Source organism: Panonychus citri, unplaced genomic scaffold (assembly GCF_014898815.1).
Source record: "Panonychus citri isolate SS breed McGregor unplaced genomic scaffold, ASM1489881v1 Contig00116, whole genome shotgun sequence".
NCBI classification, from domain to species: domain Eukaryota; kingdom Metazoa; phylum Arthropoda; class Arachnida; order Trombidiformes; family Tetranychidae; genus Panonychus; species Panonychus citri.
Genome location: NW_026515521.1, coordinates 2,762 through 26,733, shown reverse-complemented (window position 1 = coordinate 26,733; position 23,972 = coordinate 2,762). Strand labels below are relative to the sequence as shown.

Here is a 23,972-nt window from a genome sequence, read left to right as displayed (position 1 = left end):
GTCAAAGTCCCGAATATCAGTATAATGATTTACCGAAAGTTTCCGCATCCATTTGGTAGAAATGTGATTACCTGCATGGTGACAGTAACGACTTTATTGTTGACATCAAAAGATACGTTCTATTTGTTTTATTTCTTTTCTTTCACATGTGAAATAATTGAAAGGGTAATGCAATAATAGTGAAGGAGACAGAGAAGGTGATCAAAATTGATACTCAAAGATTTGGAAAAGAATTTGAGTTTTGAAAAGAACACCAATTTTCAATCGAACATTTTTCACTCACGTGCCTGTCCTGATTTCTTTGTCTGGCCGAGGTGCTTAATTAATGAAGCTCATTAGTAAATGAGAGAGTAAAAGACATAGAAGGATGAAAGTTAATACCACTGAGTCTCAAGATTAGATTCTCTTAGGTTGATATGATCAAAGTGCTTAATCAATCAGTTCTGATTGTGAAAGTGTTTCTAAGGTCATAAATGAGGTCTGATAGTATTAATACTTACAATTAGATTGTTGTAATGGGAATATTGATTTAAATTGAGTTTGTTTTACCGTTTAGCCTTCAATTTAACACAAATAATCATCACCATTAGGGGGTTTTTAACGATACAGTTTCAATTAGTCAGAATCAATGAGTTCTGATGAAAAAGACGCAAAGTACATAGTAGTGTATTCAAATTAAATAAAAGTTCAGTCTTCGAACGCACAATAACGGAATCAATCGTATTGCTTTAATGAATTACAAGTTAATATATTGATAGATTTTCTTATCCAAAGAATTTCTATATAGTGTTTCGAATTTGTGAAAAGTTCTAGTTGGATGATGGTAAATGAAAACTAATCGAACATGCTAATAGTTACAAATGTCAAGATCGAAATGAAAAACAAACTTTTAGCTGGGGAAATTAATTCAGTCGATAATTAATAAGATAAATTCACGATTACACAATTGCAAAACTGTTGACCATTGTCCATAATTGAATAGTAGCCATAAGAATGTGCTAATGAACAAGGTGACCAATCACCACGAAGTAATTACCTTATATCATTAAAATTTTCTCGCGTCAATAGTAAATTCATTCATAAAATCAGATCATTGTAATAATTGTCATTTTGTTGTCAATTGAAAGATTACGAGTTTTCTTTTCTCTCTCTCTTTCTCTTTCTCTCTTTGTCATACGTTAATCCATCTAATTAAAAGTTTCTCGTTTCATCTCATTTTCCTATTCTCATTCTTCTGTTTCCGCTTCCTTTTTCTCTAACTCTTGACTTCGAAACACTACTGTAGTTATTGTTAATATTTTCAATAGAAGCTCTGATGATCTCACTATGATGCAATTGATTCACTTCTTTAATCTTCAGGAAACAATTTATCTAATTATTTGATCACTTACATTGAACAAGAGATATCTGATTAAGGCAGGAAAAGAAAAGGATGAAAGTGTCGTTATTTTTACCTGGAAAAATTTACCTCTCTCTCTCCCTCTGTTGCTCCCTTTTACTCTCATTCTTCAAATGTATCAATAAATTGAAAGTTTTTTCGTTTTCAATTCTACTCTGTTATGAATAAGTGATTGAACTGCTTTGTTTTATACGAAATGGATTTTGAACAAGATGATAGTTCATTTACGACTCGTGAGTTAACATATCCGATTGGATGTTCTGCTGTTAAACAGTCCGATATTGTGATTATTGATGGTCGACCATGTAAAGTCATGGAAATAAGTACCGAAACTGGGGAAGACGGAGAGGAAAAGGTGAGAATAATTTTTCAAATTTAATTCAGTTGTCAAATTAATCGATTTTTTTCTTCTCTTTTCACCTAATCAAAAATATCTTTTATTACGAATCAGTAAAAAATATTAATATTAACACAATTATTCATATTAATACTTTGACTCTTTTTTAATTCTCAGATTCATATTAAAGGAGAGGATATTTTCAATGGCGATAATCATGATGATTTCTGCTCTCTAACTGAAATGATTACTATTGCTGTAGTTTCAGACAAAGAGTACGAACTAGTTAGCATTGAAGAAGGTTATTGTGTGTTAATGGATGACAAGGAGAAACTCAGTGGATATACGATTGCCTGCGGGTGAACTTGGTACCAATTTGCAAAAGTTTTGGACGAACTTAAAACAATTTCAGTTACTGTTTTATCCGCTTTGGGCGAAGAAGAAATCGTTCGTTGTAAAACATACAGTTGAAACTTATAATCAAAATGATATGATTAATTTTCGTCAATGGACAGTTCGAAGTGCACTGAGTTTCCATTACATGAAGTATTAATATGTTTTAAATGAATTCTATTGATAAATAATCGGGTTTTAAAGCTCATTGCGAGAATTACAAATAAACAACATTCATTATTTACCCAATACTTTGGCTTAAGTGACAATCAATTGATTGTAACTTCTTTGATTAAGATACAGTAACTTAGACTCAAAGATTTCATCTCACATGTTTATCATATTGTTCAATCGGTTTGGTCCATCGGTAAGCGGACTGATATCGTCAGGATATGAAAAATAAAACTATTCTAAGATAATTGAAAAGGTAATGCAATAATAGTGAGAGAGACAGAGAAGGTGATCAAAATTGATACTCAAAGATTTGGAAGAGAAAACCAATTTTTCAATAGAACATTTTTCACTCACGTGCCTATCCTGATTTCTTTGTCTGGTCGAGGTGCTTAATTAATGAAGCTCATTAGTAAATGAGAGAGTAAAAGACATAGAAGGATGAAAGTTAATACCACTCGAGTCTCAAGATTAGATTCTCTTAGGTTGATATGATCAAAGTGATTAATCAATCAGTTCTGATTGTGAAAGTGTTTCTAAGGTCATAAATGAGGTCTGATAGTATTAATACTTACAATTAGATTGTTGTAATGGGAATATTGATTTAAATTGAGTTTTTTTACCGTTTAGCCTTCAATTTAACACAAATAATCATCACCATTAGGGGGTTTTTAACGATACAATTTCAATTAGTCAGAATCAATGAGTGAATCAATTTCATCAGAAATCTAATAGATTTACATTAATCTCTATTGACAGAAAATTTGAAACTAGTTCATTCTGGACAAACAAATGAGAAGTTGGCATGAGTATTGGTCATAATATTTAATTGGTAATTGTGACTCGATTAATTGTCAAATAACATGATTAACTGATAAACACGTTGCAAGTACATTTGCATTTGATCATTTAAAATTTTGATTGACAAGTAAAAGTTAACTCTAATTACAACCGATAGATGGAATTGGAGCTCGCAAATTTATTGATACAAACTTTGGATTTAATTGTGATCATTAATTAGTACAATCTACATTTGTTTTCTACATCTGCACTACTCTGTTTAATTGATTAACTATTGATCAATAAATTGACTTATTCTCGAACTGTAAGTTCTAAGTGAAAAGACGCAAAGTACATAGTAGTGTATTCAAATTAAATAAAAGTTCAATCTTCGAACGCACAATAACGGAATCAATCGTATTGCTTTAATGAATTAAGTTAATATATTGATAGATTTTCTTAACGATCGAAAGAATTTCTATAGTGTTTCGAATTTGTGAAAAGTTCTAGTTGGATGATAGTAAATGAAAACTAATCGAACATGCTAATAGTTACAAATGTCAAGATCGAAATGAAAAAAACTTTTAGCTGGGGAAATTAATTCAATCGATAATTAATAAGTAAAATTCACGATTACACAATTGCAAAACTGTTGACCATTGTCCATAATTGAATAGTAGCCATAAGAATATGCTAATGAACAAGGTGACCAATCACCACGAAGTAATTACCTTATATCATTAAAATTTTCTCGCGTCAATAGTAAATTCATTCATAAAATCAGATCATTGTAATAATTGTCATTTTGTTGTCAATTGAAAGATTACGAGTTTTCTTTTCTCTCTCTCTTTCTCTTTCTCTCTTTGTCATACGTTAATCCATCTAATTAAAAGTTTCTCGTTTCATCTCATTTTCCTATTCTCATTCTTCTGTTTCCGCTTCCTTTTTCTCTAACTCTTGACTTCGAAACACTACTGTAGTTATTGTTAATATTTTCAATAGAAGCTCTGATGATCTCACTATGATGCAATTGATTCACTTCTTTAATCTTCAGGAAACAATTTATCTAATTATTTGATCACTTACATTGAACAAGAGATATCTGATTAAGGCAGGAAAAGAAAAGGATGAAAGTGTCGTTATTTTACCTGGAAAATTTACCTCTCTCTCCTCTGTTGCTCCCTTTACTCTCATTCTTCAAATGTATCAATAAATTGAAAGTTTTTTCGTTTTCAATTCTACTCTGTTATGAATAAGTGATTGAACTGCTTTGTTTTATACGAAATGGATTTTGAACAAGATGATAGTTCATTTACGACTCGTGAGTTAACATATCCGATTGGATGTTCTGCTGTTAAACAGTCCGATATTGTGATTATTGATGGTCGACCATGTAAAGTCATGGAAATAAGTACCGAAACTGGGGAAGACGGAGAGGAAAAGGTGAGAATAATTTTTCAAATTTAATTCAGTTGTCAAATTAATCGATTTTTTTCTTCTCTTTTCACCTAATCAAAAATATCTTTTATTACGAATCAGTAAAAAATATTAATATTAACACAATTATTCATATTAATACTTTGACTCTTTTTTAATTCTCAGATTCATATTAAAGGAGAGGATATTTTCAATGGCGATAATCATGATGATTTCTGCTCTCTAACTGAAATGATTACTATTGCTGTAGTTTCAGACAAAGAGTACGAACTAGTTAGCATTGAAGAAGGTTATTGTGTGTTAATGGATGACAAGGGAGAAACTCGAGTGGATATACGATTGCCTGCGGGTGAACTTGGTACCAATTTGCAAAAGTTTTTGGACGAACTTAAAACAATTTCAGTTACTGTTTTATCCGCTTTGGGCGAAGAAGAAATCGTTCGTTGTAAAACATACAGTTGAAACTTATAATCAAAATGATATGATTAATTTTCGTCAATGGACAGTTCGAAGTGCACTGAGTTTCCATTACATGAAGTATTAATATGTTTTAAATGAATTCTATTGATAAATAATCGGGTTTTAAAGCTCATTGCGAGAATTACAAATAAACAACATTCATTATTTACCCAATACTTTGGCTTAAGTGACAATCAATTGATTGTAACTTCTTTGATTAAGATACAGTAACTTAGACTCAAAGATTTCATCTCACATGTTTATCATATTGTTCAATCGGTTTGGTCCATCGGTAAGCGGACTGATATCGTCAGGATATGAAAATAAAACTATTCTAAGATAATTGAAAAGGTAATGCAATAATAGTGAGAGAGACAGAAGGTGATCAAAATTGATACTCAAAGATTTGGAAGAGAAACCAATTTTTCAATAGAACATTTTCACTCACGTGCCTATCCTGATTTCTTTGTCTGGTCGAGGTGCTTAATTAATGAAGCTCATTAGTAAATGAGAGAGTAAAAGACATAGAAGGATGAAAGTTAATACCACTCGAGTCTCAAGATTAGATTCTCTTAGGTTGATATGATCAAAGTGATTAATCAATCAGTTCTGATTGTGAAAGTGTTTCTAAGGTCATAAATGAGGTCTGATAGTATTAATACTTACAATTAGATTGTTGTAATGGGAATATTGATTTAAATTGAGTTTTTTTACCGTTTAGCCTTCAATTTAACACAAATAATCATCACCATTAGGGGGTTTTTAACGATACAATTTCAATTAGTCAGAATCAATGAGTGAATCAATTTCATCAGAAATCTAATAGATTTACATTAATCTCTATTGACAGAAAATTTGAAACTAGTTCATTCTGGACAAACAAATGAGAAGTTGGCATGAGTATTGGTCATAATATTTAATTGGTAATTGTGACTCGATTAATTGTCAAATAACATGATTAACTGATAAACACGTTGCAAGTACATTTGCATTTGATCATTTAAAATTTTGATTGACAAGTAAAAGTTAACTCTAATTACAACCGATAGATGGAATTGGAGCTCGCAAATTTATTGATACAAACTTTGGATTTAATTGTGATCATTAATTAGTACAATCTACATTTGTTTTCTACATCTGCACTACTCTGTTTAATTGATTAACTATTGATCAATAAATTGGACTTATTCTCGAACTGTAAGTTCTAAGTGAAAAAGACGCAAAGTACATAGTAGTGTATTCAAATTAAATAAAAGTTCAGTCTTCGAACGCACAATAACGGAATCAATCGTATTGCTTTAATGAATTACAAGTTAATATATTGATAGATTTTCTTAACGATCGAAAGAATTTCTATAGTGTTTCGAATTTGTGAAAAGTTCTAGTTGGATGATAGTAAATGAAAACTAATCGAACATGCTAATAGTTACAAATGTCAAGATCGAAATGAAAAAAAACTTTTAGCTGGGGAAATTAATTCAATCGATAATTAATAAGTAAAATTCACGATTACACAATTGCAAAACTGTTGACCATTGTCCATAATTGAATAGTAGCCATAAGAATATGCTAATGAACAAGGTGACCAATCACCACGAAGTAATTACCTTATATCATTAAAATTTTCTTCTGATCTAATATTCTAATATATTGATTTTCTAATTAAAAGTTAATTTAACTCTCATAAAAAAGAAAATCGCATCAATAGTAAATTCATTCATAAAATCAGATCATTTAATCCATTGATGAATTTTTCTCTCTCTCTCATCTATAAACATCTTCCTCTCTCTCTTTCTCTTTCTCTCCCAGTTAACAGTTGCTCTTTATTGATGTAACTCCGCCATCTTTGTCCATTGGCCATTCACAAGTAAATCTAAATACAATTTCCAGTACAATTTGTTTTCTACTTCGCCCAACAATCAACTAATTGTTCATTTTAATGGGAATAAACTTTCTAATTAAATACTTCCGTCTACAAATGGAATCACTAGAATAGAAAAAAAGGTAAATTCGATTTTCTTTTTTTTCTGGTTTTTCTTCATCTTCTCTGATTCTCTCTTCATCTTTACTTCTCATGCTAATGTTTACCATTTACGATCATTTACAGTTACTTTTTCTTCTTCTGGTTAATTAATTGTTCTACCGTTTTAATTGTTTTCGTTTTCTCGATTTCCCTGTTAATTTGTGTTCTTCAAGTGATAATCAATACTCTTTAGTGATTTACTTTGTTATACTATTTGAGATTTGGGAACAACAATATCAATAGAAATTTGGACCAATTGTTTTGTGTCTCTTTCCTTTGTGCTTACAGGGCGTAGACCTTTGGGTTAATCTTGTTGGTTAATCTTAATTGTGATCAGTTTGATTTGGTCAATTTGATAATTTCGATGGTTTGTTTACAGTTCCAATTTCCTCTGTTGCTTTTGCAGTTTTTTCCTCTCTCACTTGGCCATATGATTTACTGTTATTGTCATTTTGTTGTCAATTGAAAGATTACGAGTTTTCTTTTCTCTCTCTCTCTCTCTCTCTTTCTTTCTCTTTCTCTCTTTGTCAGAGGAGAAAAACTTTCCACCGGGGGCAAGCATATTGTTCCACTCTTGATGCGCACAGAAGACTTTCCATAGAACAATTGATAAACTGATATTCTCTTGTGATATTAATCTGACCTCCGAGCCGATTAATTTCATCTCTTCTTCCCTCTTTCTCTGTGTTTGTGTCTATTTGTCTCAATTGTTGCTCTTTCGGCTGATTCCCTAAATTCATTTGGTGACATTTTCTGTGAAAAAGAAAAATGAATCTCAATCAACACCAGTTAATTTGTTTATTCTTCATTCATTATCTTATCCAGGTTACCCCATAAATCTTAGGATGGAATGAGAAAACCAAGAGACGATTAATGGTTGTGTTCATGATGCTTTCTTCATCTCTCTCACTCTCTGTGTAGTAAATTAAGTTAATTTAGAATCAGAACATTTTGTTTTTCTCGCAACAAAATGTCGACTCAATCATCTTCAAGTAAGAATAGTGGTCTAGATGATTCCCTTTATTATCCATCTCCTTCTTTGGTGACCATGGCGATGAACGATGAACCCATGAAAAGCTTTTGTGCCCCTTATTCTGGTAAAATTTGCGAAAAATATTTAAAAGGTCGTTTTGTTTACTCAAATTACACTACCGATGAAAGCGGATCTCTAATTTATCTGAATGAACAAATCACCACAAGCCTTTGGTCTGAAATGGTTTCGCCGCTGATGGAACCATGTAAAGGTGCGGCTGAGGTATTACTTTGTAATTATGCTTTCCCTTCATGTGATTATGGTGTTTTACCTGTGATACCTAAGCCACTTTGCCGTGAAGATTGTGTGGCCGTTAAGGAGCTTTTCTGTTATAATCAATGGGCACTTATTGAAGATAATAAACAACGTGGAGTTTATTTTAAGGCTCGAGGACATTTTCGATTACCTGATTGTGATCTATTACCAAGCCATGAGAACAAAACTAATCCTGATTGCTCAATTTCCCATCTTACCCAAATTAAACCGGAAGAGGTTACATATGATTGTATTAAGGGTCGAGGTCGATTTTATCAGGGTAATGTGGATAGGACCAAAACGGGTATTCCATGTCAACGGTGGGACTCACAGGAACCTCATAATCACAATCGACCTCCGCCCATTTTTCCCGAGATTTTGAACTCGGAAAATCATTGTCGCAACGCCGGCGGGGAAGAACCTCAACCCTGGTGTTACACCATCGATCCAAGGGTACGGTGGGAACATTGTAACATACCTGTTTGCAGTAAGTTGACTAATTGTAATCGCTTTAATTGTTCAGTTGTAAATCAATTAACAGTTAACACCATTGATTCTCAAGAGAAAAATTCATTTCGCTTGACAATTAACTCAAATTTACACCAATTAACATGTCAGTCTGTGATGTTTGTTGCATTGTGTTTGCAACTGAACAAACAATTAGTAATAACAATCAATTTAAATTAATCCAGTTGATTGAAAGCTAAGCACAGACTATTAGTTTATGGGGAATTTTGTAAATTTGGGTAATTGTTGCAATTAGAAGTGAATTGTCTTGTTAATTTCGTTTTTTCCTCCTTAATTCTTCTCGAGATTATCAAACTAATTGCTTGTTAATTTTTTCTTCTTCTTTTTTAATACAGAAAATACGACTAATTTTCAATTGATCAATTCCAATCCATATTCGAACACTTCTTTCCAAAATTTTGCCAATTCAACATTTCTATTATTAGTTAGCTCTGCCGCCTTAATTGCACTCATTTTGTTAATGGTAATTGCTGCTATTTGCTACCGAATAGTTAAATATCGTCGTCGTGGATACAATTCAAATCTAACCGATAATGTAGAGATCGATTTATACAAATTACCGTCAAATTTTGCTTACCATTGTACGACAGTTAAGTTAAACCCGAAATTAGAAGCTCTTGAATATCCAAGAAATGATATAATCTACATAAAAGATATTGGCCAAGGAGCTTTCGGTCGAGTCTTCCAAGTGAGTTTTATTCCCCTCAGGTCATTTTGAACGTGGAAAATCATTGGATTAACTTTTGTTCTTTTCTTTTCGTTCTTAGGCTAAAGTTCCAGGGATAATCAAAGGTGAAGAGTTTACTATGGTCGCTGTGAAGATGTTGAAAGAAGACGCATCGGAAGATGTCCAAAGTGACTTCGAACGTGAAGCCTGTGTAATGGCTGAATTTGATCATCCAAATATCGTCAAACTCTTGGGTGTTTGTGCCATAGGTAAACCAATGTGTCTACTATTCGAGTATCTTGGTAAAGGTGATCTGAACAAATTTCTACGATCACATTCACCATCAAATTATATTATTCGTGGACCTGAAATTGGTTCATATCAAGATCCATTACGTTTATCACCTCTTGATTTGGTAAACATAAGTGCCCAAATTGCTTGTGGAATGGTTTACCTTTCAGATCGTAAATTTGTCCATCGTGATCTGGCCACTCGAAATTGTCTAGTCAATGAGAATATGATTGTTAAAATTGCCGATTTTGGTTTATCACAGAAAATTCACTCAAACAATTATTATAAAGGAAACGATGAAGATGCAATGCCAATCAGATGGATGCCAATCGAATCAATAATGTTCAACAAATTTACCATTGAATCGGATGTTTGGGCTTTCGGAATAGTTTTATGGGAAATTTTCCTTCGCCTTACAACCATATTATGGAATGAACCATGAAGAAGTGGTCACATTTATCATGGATGGAAATATACTCTCACCACCGGAAAACATTCCAACTTCAGTTTATTCACTGATGAAAATCTGTTGGAACAAGAAACCAAATCATCGGCCAACATTTAAAATAATCTACCGGACACTTTGTGCGATCTCAGAAGAGATAATTCGAAACAATAATTTCGATAAATTGACAAAAGCGAATCAAATTTCCCACCAAAAGTTTATTCCACCTCCCATAACATAAGAATCTCATCCAATAAGAATGAACCTTGATGACGATGCACAAGTAACTTCCGTTTCCATGGCGATGAAAACGGAAATCGTTTTCTGGTTTTCTCATCTTTTGCTAAACATTTTGTTCCTTTGTCAGTAGCTTTTCTGCTCTTTACTTTCTTCTTATCTTCCTCTTTTTCTCTTCTTCTTCTTCCTTCTATCTCCATCTCTGTGCCATTCCTCTTTTATTTCTTCTCCCTTTTCGGTGACTCTCTCACTCACTCTCTCTATCGGTGTCTCTCTCTCACTCGTTTTGGGCCTTTTTCACTGTGTCTTTTCTCCATCTTCTCCTTTTTTTTTTAAATCAATTCTTTTTTCATTAAGTGTTTCTATCCGAACTACTTTATATTTCTTTATTTCAAATGGAAGGTGATGACCATGAGTTCGTTGGTGCCTCAGCTGGTGCTTCTGCTACCTATCCGGTTCAATGTTCTTCTCTTCGAAAAAATGGTTTTGTTATGATTAAAGCTCGACCCTGTAAAGTCATGGAGATGAGTACATCCAAGACTGGAAAACACGGACATGCAAAGGTAAAGCACATGTTCTCTATTCTATTCTATTAGTCATTCAATTTTTTCTAGCGTCACCTTTTCCCCGACCATTTGTATAGTGTTTAGATATCTTTGAGTAATTGTGTTGTCTCCATCCGCCTACATACATACGCTGATACATCTTAGTATCTTTGACTATTTTATCTCGAGGAGAAAAATCCATCCTATTGATACGTGTTAATCTTGATTCTAAATGGTTTTTCTCTTTCTCTCTTTCTTTCTATCTCTCTCTCTCTGACTCTTTTTTTTTTCTTCCATTATTTTCACAGGTTCATCTTGTCGGGATCGATATCTTCACTGGTAAGAAGTATGAAGATCTTTGCCCATCCACTCACAATATTGACGTTCCCAATGTTTCACGTAACGATTATACACTACTTGATATTAGTGATGACGGTTTTTGTTCATTAATGACTGAAAAGGGAGACACCGAGATGATTTACGATTGCCTGAGGTGAACTTGGTACCAAGATCAGTGAAGAGTTTGGCAAAGAAGATACAACTGTCATTGTCACTGTTATGTCTGCTGTTAATGAAGAAGCAATCATTGCTTGCAAGAATGCAAACAATTAATTCAATTAATAAATTGTAATCATCCAAAAATAGATTACATGAGTTTGATTTTGATAAACAAAGAAACAAAACAACAAAACACACTCGTTTAAATTGGAAAAACCATTTAAAAGTTTAAACCACAATTAAAGGTCAAATAAATACCTATAATAATACAGAAAATTTTGTCAACTTTATTAGCAAATCTCACACAACAACAACAACAATTACCCTTTGACCTGACTCTCCATTATTGTTGTGTTGAGATATTTTTGAATTTCCATTTGAATTGGTAGACACAAATTAGTTTCATTTTCGATCAATAGATGGCACTGGTTCTCGAAAAACAATCAACACCGAAAAACTTTACATTCTAATTGACAATTTAATCCTCAAGTGATCAACTATTTCTCTGAAGTTTATTGATAATACAAATTTTTCATTCGAAAACACTAGTGGAACTAGATTGAACTATCGAAATTGTGTTTAATCTTTTCGATTCGAAAGTTTTTTTGGTCAATCAGCTGAAATAAATTGATTGGAATTCATTTACCAATACCAAGTACGAACTAGAAGATATTTTACACCTGAATGAGAAAAAGTGGTTCACTCAATTAATGATCAATCGGAGAAATCGATTCGATTAAATCTAAGTGTACTTACGATTGCAAATTCCTAAATTTGCTGACCATTGTCCATTGTTTAGACATGTAACTGTACTCGAACCATTTGTTAGGTAATATCCATAAGAACATGTAACTGAACAAGATGAGCCAATGACTCCCGGTTGACAGTTACCACGAAGTTTACCTTTATTAACATCCTGAACCGCTCTGCATGAGGTCGGTTTCTTGTCACCAGGTTTCGGTCTAGGTGTTGTTAGTATTGGTTTTATCGAGACGGAATTAGTTGAACTTGGCCTTGGTCTTGGGGTCGTTGGTTTAATGCACGAAGGAGGGTCTGAACTCCATTTACCGCTTGCCAAGCAAATAGTTGACGATGAACCATTGATCGTAGCACCAGTTGAACAGCCGAAATAACAAATGGACCCAACGGGTGCTCCTTGGTAGCAAGCACCTTCCATGAAACCATCAGGATTTGAACGCAAGGCTTGGCATTTCAATGATGAACTATTTTTATTAGTGTCAGAACTTTTCTCGCAACTTGGCTCTTTCGAGGACCAAACTGATCCTAAGCAGTAAACTTGAGCCGCGCCGATCAACTTGTAATCGGGATTACACTTGAAATTACAAACCGATCCGACTGTGTTGCTACATTCACCGATAATCAGGCCATTAGTTGGAACTTTAAGATTCGTCCTGCACAAATCTTCACTCGAATCTGCAAAATAAACAAAAAAGATTAAAAAACAGATCAAAATGTTCATCGAATCGACAATAATCTTTGACCAAACCTTGACAAACGAATTCATCGCCGACCCAATTTCCATTATCGGTACACTTCTTTTGCAGAACTTTATCACTTGTTCGACATCGAACTTGACAAACTGCCCCAGGAATAGTTCCACAGGTAAGAAAAAATCCTCCTTCGGGAATCGAAGGTGTCAAACAAGTCGAACCGATAAACGAAATTAAAAGAAAAGTTAATCCAATGTTCAATAAAATCGAAAACATAATTCCAATTCCAAGTCACAAATAGTCAATATTTACAATCAACTTAACAATCGTAATACTTGTTAACTGTTACAAACAATTCAATCTCTACAATTAAGGAATAAAAAAAATCAGACTCAAGTTTCCTAATCATGTTTTCTGATGAACATGAGTCAAAATGAATTCCTGGAAATAATTTAGATACAAATTCGTCTATGTTGACAAATTAGTCTCTTACCTTTGGGGAAAAAAGTTAATTGTTCACAATGTAACTGTGACCAATTAAAACCTTCAATTTGATTGTTAATCTGCAAACAATGTAGTTTATTTAAACCTACGTAAGGTTAACAATGTTTGCAAATGATTGATGATCTTGACGATGGTAATTAATTGTTATGCTTACCTGTTTGATAATTTCATCATAATCACTTTGATGACGATCAAAATTAATCATTCAAACATTCAAATCATTGTAATTTGAATTGAAGTTTTTTTTTGATTTTTCCAAAGAAAAACCTTGAAAATAATTTAATCCCTAGAAAATTAATTTTGTACCAACAATTAAACTAATTGTGATTTCTCAGCATGTATTTTCAGCTTTATAAATCTATTAATATATTTGCAATTAAAAAATAATAATACATTTCTAGTGATAAAATTACAAACAGGGATAATTAGATTAAATATATTCTTGTTTAGTATAAAAAATTACAGTTAATTAAAAAGGTGATTGATTTTTTACACAATTATGGGTTGATTGTTGAATTTAGAAACAAAAATCAAAGTCAAACAGATCAAAAATATTAATTAATTAAAAAAGGATCAAGGATTTGGGTTTGGATTCGGGTTTAGGAGTTGGTTAATCATGTCCAGTGATTAACAATTAGATGAGAAAAGGCAAGTAATTGTTGATTTGATTTGGTTCATTTGATTTTTCCATGTCAATTAGATGAGGTTAACCATTAAAAACGTTAATCTAATACTTGATTCTTGTAATTAACTTTTTGCAATGAGTATGTTTTATATTTATAAAATCTGATTCAATTAGAACCAAATAATTATCTCCTCTCTCGCTCTCTACCTCGATTAATTGATTGATTGATTAGTTGAGGTGTAGATCTATTAATTCCTAGAAACAAATGATTAAGGCAATTAGTTAATTTCATTTGTGTTTCATTTGTCTCTTTTTCTAAGGCAGATCTAAATTAGATTCCGGAAAAGGTAAACATCAGGTAACTTGTTGAGGTGAGAGGTTAAGTCAGGTGAGTGTTAACAATTAGTAGAGACTTAATTGTTAGGATATTAATTATGTTCTACCAATGAGATGATGAGTGTATATAATAATAAAAGTAGATTGATCTGGTTCAATAGATGAGATATGATTATAGTTGATTTAAAAAAATATTGATCACAGTTAATTGATTGTGAAGATTTTAAGATTCCTTTGTTTTTGATTAAAACGTGTCTTGAAGTTGATTCTTGTAATTAACTATTTACACAGTTAATCAATTCCATTCCGCCAAAAGAAAAGGTTTATTGATCAAACTGGAAATCGATTAATCGTTAATTAATGGACGTTAATCAATCATTAGGTCGTTTAAGTTTCTCGTAATCATTTGATGCTTTATGGGAAAAATCTCGAACCACTTCATTGAAAATGTCCTCACTTGCCGGACTGTATTCATCATTCCTCATCTCTTCATTTAATTTAGCTAATCGTAATCTATTAGAAATGAGAAAAAAATAAACAATTAGTAAATAAAAGTTACAATTAAAGAATCAATTTGATCGTAATTTGGCAAAAAATCAATGATAGTCACTGTTTTAGTTTACAGTTAATGCTCAATCCTTGTGATAGTTTTAATTGACAAGATCAACAATCATTCAGGGTGTAATCAGTTAATTGTTATTATGCTGGGATGGCCTTACACACAATGATTAACAAATTCAATTGAGGCGTTAATTGAGTTACAACAACAAAACTTGAATTGATTAAATTGTCAAGTGAATGATGTTGATGATGATGATGATGAATAAATTGAATAAATAAAATTAAACTTGATTGTTAATTGCTACTTACAATGTAACAATATCAGCATTCGCATTATTAACTGCAATGGATAAAGCATCTCGACCTTCCTGATCAATTAACGTTTGATCAGCTCCACGTTTTAATAAAAGACAAACAATACTGAAGATAGAGAGAAAAAATTAAGAATTAGAAACAATCAGACAACTAATTAAATTAATTACTAACCCAGTATCACTTTTCTCGGTTGCAAGGTGAAGAGGAGATCGCCCTAATGAATCTTGACTGTTACATTTGGCTCCATTGAGTAAAAGGTATTCACAACAGGGAACTGAACCAGTTAAGACTAATTGATGAAGAGGTGTCATCCCTTCATCATCATAATTAGACCAATTAACTTGGGCTCCTTTACAAATTGCTTTACACATTAATTGAGCATTTGCATCTTTGGCTGCAGAGTAAAGCATCAGGTTGAAATAGTTTTTGTATTGAAGTGATAAATTGGACGCCATGGACACTGAATTACCATCGATTCCAGCAGCATGAGTTAACTCTTCTTCTGCCTCTTTAATCACAGCATATAATTGATTCAATTCATCATATTCAATGGAAAGACGATTATCAAATGATCCAATATTAGTATTATTTTCACAATTTTCGCTCAAATTATTGGTGAAATCGTTTGATGTAAGAGTTGAGTGTTTATCTTTAGATTCAAGAGATTTAAGAACAAAATCTTTCTTCACATATTTGGCTTTAATCCAAAGTTCACGTTCACTTGGATTAGATGAGGAATTTGGTCTAACGGCAATAGTTTCATCAACTTTTTCCTCATAGAACGAGTTAACCACCGTATTACCCAAGGCTAACATTAACTTAATTTGCTCCGAGTCCCATGCATCTAAAATTAATGATTTAACTTTGGATATATGAACACCAAGAGATCGATGTACACCCGAACACTCAATACACAGGGTGATACCTAAATTAATTGATGCCCATTTGGGATCATTTGATTGACAATCGGCACAAAACTCATTACCGGGAAGACCAGTGATAATTGGATGGACTCGAGGAGGTTTAGGTGGACCACCTCCTGAAGTACTTTGAGATAAATTTCCTGCTGATCGTAATGAATTTGAACTTAAACTGGTATCACTTGAATCAATTGAATCGCTCGTTTCAAAATTATCACCGATACAGTGGCCATTGTAAGCAGCGTCAATTCCAGCCTGAAGGGAGGCAACCCAATGTCTACATGCTTCCTCTGAATCAGCTTGTAAAATATGATATCTGAAAGAAACAGTAAAGTGAAAAAAAAATATTAGAACGAGATGCAAAATATGATATGTTCAAATTCATCAGCCAACTTATTAAGAAATTTGCATATTCATAATGTAAATTACAAGGTAACTGGAAAATCTTTCAAATGCTGACAAAGTTAAAAATGTAATTAAAATGAAAGTTGATCTTGACAATTCTCTAACCTTGTAGGTGAAACTATTTCGAAGCAAAAACGTCGTTCACTGTCGATTACTGGCTTAACATTACATAGACGAAGATCTTCCTCCATTGTTGAATATTCTTTCTCACTTTTCTTCTTATATTTTAACTTATTGTCTTCGATAATGAACCATCGACGATTCCATGTTTTGAAAGCATTGGTTGTCCTCTTAAAAAGGTAACCCTGAGATCTAATTAGTGAATCTCCATCAGAAAGAGTTGCAGTTAAATCCATTTTGTTTACAATCGAATGATTTTGTTCCAATTCTCTTTGTAGTGTGTGAGTTTCTTCCTTCATCTTTTCAATCTAAAAGCCAAAAAAAAGAGGAGAAAGAATAAAGTTTCGATTGGAAAGATTTAGAGAGCGAAATGAAAATTCGATAATTCTAATTATAAATGGAATCTATTCAATCAATTGTGACAGATTAAGAATCTTAATTTTGTTCATCAAGGGTAAAAGAATCGATCTAATTACACAATCATGTTGGAAATGAGAACAGAATATAATTCTTACCGAAGTGACAACGCTTTTGACATCGAAATCTTTGAGTAGGTCAGCACCTTGTTGAAAATATGTTCCACAGGCTTGAACCAATAGAATTAACTAACGATAGAGAGAAAGAAGAAAAAAAATAGATGACAAATGATTATAATGATAATTTACGAAAAAAAAAGATGGGAAAAGATGTAAATAAGTTCTGGGAGATGAGGTCACGTAAATTCCCAGCACGTTTTCCCCATTTAAAATAATTACTAACCGAATCGAGGACTTCATAACGTTTCTGTGATTGAAGGCAGCTTATTTGTCGTATATAATCAAGTGCAGTGTGCTGAAAGCAACCACGAGTTGCCGTTAAAAGGTTACGAACATCTTCACATTCGGCTGGTTTACTTTTGGGTGTTTGCGAGTTTTTGATCAAAGCTTCATCATAAGATTCGGAGATTTTATCAAAATGACGTTTAGTCTTTTTACATTCGTTTATCTTTCTATCAACAAATTCGGATAGTTTTTTAGATACAGCTCGATCCATTTGCTCGACTAGTATACTTTGGTAATGAAGTAATTTTTTCATGGTATCATTGATCTCAGTCAGAGTGTTAAAAACGGGCAAGTCCTCCTTAAAATGTAACGTCAGGTCAAAAATACCATTTATGAAAGCGCTAAGAAACAATTGAGTAGAAAAAAGAAATCATATTAATGAGAATTTGTTGTAGAAAATAAAAAGAGAAAAAAAATAAATCAAAATGTTCAACAACAAAGTAACCGGATGGATATAAGCAAAAAGGGAAATCAGGGAGAGAGATTGTAGAAAGGAAATTAACTGAAACAATCAATGAATGAGCCCCTGATTCTTGATTGTTAACTAAATTAGTCATCGAGTTAGCAACTAAGAGAAATGAAAAGTGTTGAGAAAGTCAAAATTCTGGATGTCTCATCAATCCTGAAGGTGATGGTAATACACAACAATTAAGCAGAAAACTATTGTTGTTAAGGAGAGAGGGAGAGAGAGACACAAATGAACACAGGATGTTGATAATGGTGATGGAAATTATGTTTCCAATTAGATAAAATGATTCTTGGTGATATAATCGTCTGAGTTTATAAGATTCAATGGTCATCCCATGATTGTAATTATCTTGATTGTATTTAGAAAGATATTGTAATTGTTTATCTACCCTTTGGATCGTTTGAATGAATCAGCCGAATCTATCATATCATGACACAACTTGATGACCTAAACAGGGAAAGATGATAGAAAAAGGGAAGATAAAGAAACAGAGGGAAGATTAATTAAAAGATCAACAAATATGGTTTCAATTGGATGAGATAAATTATCATGATACATGAATAAAATCAGGAGATCATGAAAATAAACAAGATGAGAAAATGTGAGAAACAAAAAGACAAGAGAAAAAATCTCACCTTTACAAGCTTATCCTCCAATTTTCGGATATCATCTTCATTTTTGCTTAGCGTTGATCTACAATTAACATGGTAAGACAATTAATATCAAGGTAGATTGTATTGATCTGATTAATTCTTACCTGAAATTAGGTGAATCTTTGAGACATTCATCGAGAGTAACAATGGATTTCATGGTAAATCAGAAATGAGAGATTTGGGTGTTTAGTTGCCTGTTGATGGAGAAATAGAGATGAAAAAAGAAAAGAATATGAGATTAAAGAGAATAGAAAAATAATTAGAAAAGGATAAATGATGGGGAGAAGATTAAATAATCAATTAGACAAACCGAACAATCAATAAATTAACCAAAGAAACAAAATAGAAAATTAAAAACATAAACAAGAGAAATTGTTGAGCAAACAGAAGATGAGAAAAAAATGAATGAGCGACACAGAGAGAGAAAGTGAGATGAATTAAAATGAGAGAATGAAGATAAAGATGGAAGATTCTGATAATTTATAAACAGTTAATCACCAAATAATCAGGAAACGAATGAAATTAATTTCAATGGTGAACATTAAGCCAACAGTCAACACTGAAGAGAGAAAAAAAAATAAACATTAGAATCTATAAAAAGAGAAAGAGAAATTTTTTTTTTTGTAGAGCTTTTCACCGGAGGGTTTAACCTCTGGAAGAAGATGATAGATGTGAAGATGGAAGAGATGATGAGAGAGGGAGAAAAATTTTCAACAAGGTTATCACTTTGAAAATTTAATCCCCCAAATTGAGTTAATTGTTAATCCAAACACTTTGATTGTTGTTAAATTTGACAGCAAATAACAAGAGTTGTCACTTAAATGGTAACTGTTCACATCTAAATGGTTAAGTTAAATTTGTGTTCGTTGATCAGTTTTACTCTTTTTTTTTCTTGACTTGATTGTGATCATTAACAATTAGCTGAGTGTAAATTGTTAATTTAAACCAAATGACAATCAAAAAGAAATAGAATGAAAATTAAGGGAGAAAGAGAGAGAGAGAGAGAGATGATAATGATGATGATCAAGACGAAAAGTAAACTTGATTTAAACCTTGAGAATAGAAAATGAAGTTTTTTTCTTCAACAATTTAAGATTAAATTGTTTTCTTCCACATGGCAACAATTTAATTACATGAATCAATTGATTGATCCCATTGAACTTTCAATAGATATTGTTAATCAAATTGTTGTCTAATTTTAGTTTTACTTTGATAGTTGTAATCAATGTATTTGATTAACTTTCTCATTTCACTTAACCATTTAACTTGTTGTTAACAATTAAGGTAACATTTATCAATCTGCTGGTTACAATTAATTGATTACCTTTGGTTTCCAATGTGATAAACAAAATGATCTAATTGTTACAAGGATAATGTTAAACTGTTGTTGAATTAAATGTTGTCATTGTTTTCACTTTCACCAATCAAACTTGTTTAGTATGACGAGTACCAATTTAAACATGGAAACTAAACTACAACAAGTAATCCGATAAAATTAATCAATCAATCGAAGTTAAGATAAAAACCAAATTAAGACACAATCAAAGAAAAGAAATTAACAAAATTGTAAACAATTAAAAATCTTCAAATGGAAAAATTATTGATAGAAATTCAAATTAAATCGAAGGCGCGGTAATCGAAAAAGTGGTGACATCTATTGGAACTTTTGTTCAACTTGTTCTGCGAAAAATTTATTTTTCTTTTTGGGAAAATCATTTCATCTTTGACAGGATTTCAATTCTGATCGTTAGTTTGTTTGTTGTTTCTCATTTATAATTAATTAAACATTTTAAATGTTTTTAATTAAACACGCGAAAAGTGAGCAAACCATTGGATTAAATTACTGGTTAACCTGAGATTTCCTATTGATCATCTTTACTTCATTTTCTTCATCTTCTTCTCATTTAGAATTTCTTGTTGAGGCAAAAAAAAAAGGTAAGAGAAAAATAAAATTCTTATTCCATTATATGTGATTACTATTCTTCTCTCTTTTGATTGTTTAATCTCTCAACTGTATCATCATTAACTGGTCAGATTATAATTGGTCCATTTTCTTCCACTTCCTTATTTCAATCAAATTGTTTATATAATCGAAATTTTCTTCTCGCCTAATTTTGAATGGACTTTTTTTCCTCATCTTCAGCCATTGTTATTACATAGGTTTGGTTACTATTCTATTGTGTTCGTATATACGGTTACATCTATTTTTTGCTCTTCTCTTTTTTTTTCAGATGGATTAGGTTTGTTTTTTTTCTTCTTTTTTGGTTTTGTCAAGATTTAGGTGAACAGATTATGATTCTCTTCTGGTCTCAATTGACTCCCTTATTTACATTGATTTTTGTCTTTCGATTGTGTTGAGCAAGAAACAACATTTCCCCCAATCTTAAGATGAATGGATAATATTTTTCTTTTATTAATACACTAATTTAACTTTCTATTTTTCTCTTCTTCTCATTTCAATTTCTAGTTAACTGCAGAACAATTAATAATTGATACATTTGCCAGTAAATTGAGACAAAGGAATAAATTAAATTTTCATCACTTAATCAACCATATACACCTACTTGTCCATGTCAAGAATGATTCTAGACTCATCCTAGAAGTTGAATAATCACCAATGGTGCCAGTTATTATGTTAATGTTGTTATGCCATTACAATTATCATCTTCTGCTCTCTGGCTAATATATTTTTTTGGTATTCTACCAATACAACTACCACAACCACTACCATTACCATCATCACCATCAACAGTACTACTAAACCACCCAAAGAAAAAGATTTGTGATCCATCAACATGCAAATGGAAAAGGTAAATGATACTCGTGATTTAGAGCAAGTGGGAGCTCGTCTCATCGAGAATGGAGCTTATGCTCAGGATAAGATCGCCTCCATGACCGCTCAATTGAGTAGATTAGCCTCTGATTTTACCACCAGTTGGGAAGAGCGAACCACCATACTCAATTTAACTGCTACCTTTTATCAACACGCTGAACATTATTTTAGAAATGGTGAAACTTGGTCTCGACAATGTGAAGGTCCTTGTTTTATACCAAATGAACTTAGGGAATTGGAGGAAAAAGTTCATCAATCAAAGAAACTGCTTGATGCAATTAACCGAGCATATAATGATGTGATCACCAGTAGTAATAAACTATGTTATCAACTTAACCATTTCATTAGTTTCTGCTATCAATGTAAATTTAATCCTTCATCATCTTCATCAACAACAACAGCAGCAACGGATAACAATTTTATTTCATCTTCATCTTCATCTTCATCTACATCAACCCCATCACCTCCTTCATCATCCAGTAGACTTAGAAATCCGAAAGCTGATTACAATGAGGCAACTAAACATATTCTCGCAGTAACTCATCGTATCACCTCACATTATCGTCGAATAGAATCTCTTTTAGAGTCTAAACGTCAAAGGTTACACCTTCGTTTCTCTTTGGCACTTTTTAATGATGATGTGCGACAAGTAATGGATTGGATTAGTACTTGTGGTGAGAGTATGTTGACCAAAAATTTTGGTATTGGTAAAAATTTGGAAACAGCTCAAGAATTACAAAAGAATCACCAACAATTGGAAAATTATGCTCAAAATACTTATAATAATGTGGAAAAATTGAGAAGAGCTGCCGTTGAATTTGCTCGAACCGGTGAATGTGATCGTGATGAAATCTATCGAATACGTGAAGAGATGGTTGAACATTCAGAAAGATTTAAACAGCGAATTGAAAGACGTCGACGACATTTAGAACTTGGAATACGATTTTTTGAGAAAGAAAAAGATCTCAACCTTTACTTTGAGGAATTGCAAAATTATTATCGAGCAACAGATAAACCAATCGAAGCACCAAAAACCATCGAAGCCTGTGAAAGTAATTTAGACCAAATTTTAGAGCAACGTGACATTGTGGTGGCCACAGTTTTACCCGCCATCAATGAAGGAGAAACACTTTTACAAGAGTTACGAGTTCTACTCAATTCTCCAGCAAGTGATGGAGATTCAGCTTATGAAGGAAGCTCATCCAATTCATCATCTTCTTCAAATTGTCAGAATTCACCTTCTTCTCTTAAATCATCTATCCAAGCAATTGAAACTTCATTAGAAAATTTTAAACGTATGGCCAATACAATTGAAGAATTGTGGAATAATAGGAAATTTAAGATGGAATTGTGTCTACAATTAAGATTATTCGAAAAGGATGTAGCCAATGTAATTAATGAGATACAAATTTACAAAGAGGAAGTTCGAAGAAAATACTCAGCTGATATTCTTTTCGAGGATCTTCATTGTGCCGAACGTGCTCTCCAAGAACATAATGATCTATTCAGTCGAGTTCAAAGGCTATGTTATGATGCATTTAGTAGAGGAGAAAATCTAATCCAGGTAAATCTTTAATTCACAATCAACTAATTGATTAATTAACTTTGGAAACATTCAACTGTCAACCAGTTTTTCTGATCCACTCAAGTTTAACATTGAGACAACAACAACAACAACATATCAAATTAACGTTCTATTAATTTATTTTTTCTTTTCTTTTTAATTATAAATCTTTTTTTTTTGTTCTTTTTCTATTTGTTCTATCAGGTTTTTGAATCATGTTCCTCTTCAATAATGATTCTTGCCGATTGCGGTTTTGATTTAGTTCCATCAACTCAAAATTCTCGTCGTATCACCGCATTACAAATAACCCAATTACTTTTAGAATTGCTGAGAGATAAAGAGATGGACATTGAAGATGTCGCTGAAACAACTCGAGGTCATCTCGAACAGCGTGTTCACCTTTGCCAATTTGAATCAGAAGCGAAACAAGTACTTAGCTGGATAAAAAACGCTGAATCAATGTTATCAGCCTCTTTCACGATACCTCAGTCACTTACGGAAGCTGAAAATCTCAGAACTGAACATGAACATTTTCAAGTAGCAATTGAGGTAAGAAAAACAAAACAAAAATTATCATTCCATTTACCTGAATCTCTACCAATTATTTAATAATCACAATTAACATCCGCTCAATATAAACACCTCGCCCTGTTCACCTCTTTTTATCATCATCATCATCATGACATTTTTACATCTTCACTCTAAAGCTTGAATTTATATTTATATATATCTGATTACTATTTGTCATGATTCTTACACCACCCCCACCCCACCCACTTCTCACCATCATTCTTGAATTACTTTACCATTTTTCTGAATTCTATCATCTATTTTTGATACTTGCAATATCCCTCATAAACCATGAACATCAAGTATATCAAATTTCAATTCTAATCC

The 23,972-nt window shown here is 32.2% G+C and overlaps 7 protein-coding genes across 8 annotated transcripts; 5 read left to right on the top strand and 2 right to left on the bottom strand.

Annotated features, from left to right (window-relative positions):
* The first annotated feature begins 443 nt into the window (after window positions 1–443).
* LOC128390228 (eukaryotic translation initiation factor 5A-2-like) lies at window positions 444–2,099 on the top strand. Its single transcript, XM_053349915.1, has 2 exons — window positions 444–1,754; window positions 1,914–2,099. The coding sequence occupies exons 1-2, from the start codon at window positions 1,596–1,598 to the stop codon at window positions 2,097–2,099; spliced, it is 345 nt and encodes a 114-aa protein (XP_053205890.1). The 5' UTR covers window positions 444–1,595.
* A 2,199-nt stretch (window positions 2,100–4,298) lies between these two features.
* Window positions 4,299–5,150, top strand: LOC128390168 (uncharacterized). Its single transcript, XM_053349848.1, has 2 exons — window positions 4,299–4,523; window positions 4,683–5,150. Exons 1-2 carry the CDS (start codon window positions 4,365–4,367, stop codon window positions 4,977–4,979), a joined length of 456 nt encoding a protein of 151 aa, XP_053205823.1. The 5' UTR covers window positions 4,299–4,364; the 3' UTR covers window positions 4,980–5,150.
* A 1,625-nt stretch (window positions 5,151–6,775) lies between these two features.
* LOC128390260 (tyrosine-protein kinase transmembrane receptor Ror2-like) lies at window positions 6,776–10,787 on the top strand. Its single transcript, XM_053349950.1, is given in 5 exon segments — window positions 6,776–6,980; window positions 7,825–8,774; window positions 9,151–9,503; window positions 9,583–10,175; window positions 10,177–10,787. Coding segments are annotated over 4 exon segments (2,034 nt in total). The 5' UTR covers window positions 6,776–6,980; window positions 7,825–7,969; the 3' UTR covers window positions 10,460–10,787.
* On the top strand, window positions 10,670–11,774 carry LOC128390264 (eukaryotic translation initiation factor 5A-1-like). The gene is given in 4 exon segments (XM_053349954.1): window positions 10,670–11,018; window positions 11,309–11,462; window positions 11,465–11,488; window positions 11,491–11,774. Coding segments are annotated over 4 exon segments (468 nt in total). The 5' UTR covers window positions 10,670–10,850; the 3' UTR covers window positions 11,613–11,774.
* LOC128390263 (E-selectin-like) lies at window positions 11,760–13,426 on the bottom strand. The gene is made up of 3 exons (XM_053349953.1): window positions 13,006–13,426; window positions 12,255–12,932; window positions 11,760–12,178 (listed from the first exon to the last, which is right to left on the bottom strand). The coding sequence occupies exons 1-3, from the start codon at window positions 13,223–13,225 to the stop codon at window positions 12,141–12,143; spliced, it is 936 nt and encodes a 311-aa protein (XP_053205928.1). The 5' UTR covers window positions 13,226–13,426; the 3' UTR covers window positions 11,760–12,140.
* Window positions 13,427–13,794: 368 nt separating this feature from the next.
* LOC128390259 (arf-GAP with coiled-coil, ANK repeat and PH domain-containing protein 2-like) lies at window positions 13,795–20,238 on the bottom strand. Its single transcript, XM_053349949.1, has 11 exons — window positions 20,003–20,238; window positions 18,989–19,237; window positions 18,783–18,872; window positions 18,661–18,718; window positions 18,414–18,472; window positions 17,495–17,897; window positions 17,251–17,340; window positions 16,721–17,043; window positions 15,462–16,526; window positions 15,285–15,395; window positions 13,795–14,927 (listed from the first exon to the last, which is right to left on the bottom strand). The coding sequence occupies exons 3-11, from the start codon at window positions 18,833–18,835 to the stop codon at window positions 14,786–14,788; spliced, it is 2,304 nt and encodes a 767-aa protein (XP_053205924.1). The 5' UTR covers window positions 18,836–18,872; window positions 18,989–19,237; window positions 20,003–20,238; the 3' UTR covers window positions 13,795–14,785.
* A 145-nt stretch (window positions 20,239–20,383) lies between these two features.
* LOC128390261 (triple functional domain protein-like) lies at window positions 20,384–23,721 on the top strand. 2 transcript variants are annotated; one of them, XM_053349951.1, is made up of 3 exons: window positions 20,384–20,613; window positions 21,146–23,075; window positions 23,280–23,721. In XM_053349951.1, exons 2-3 carry the CDS (start codon window positions 21,474–21,476, stop codon window positions 23,682–23,684), a joined length of 2,007 nt encoding a protein of 668 aa, XP_053205926.1. In that variant the 5' UTR covers window positions 20,384–20,613; window positions 21,146–21,473; the 3' UTR covers window positions 23,685–23,721. The 2 variants fall into 2 exon arrangements, with proteins under 2 accessions (XP_053205926.1, XP_053205927.1); XM_053349952.1 differs by lacking the exon at window positions 20,384–20,613 and adding an exon at window positions 20,822–20,918.
* Window positions 23,722–23,972: the final 251 nt, after the last annotated feature.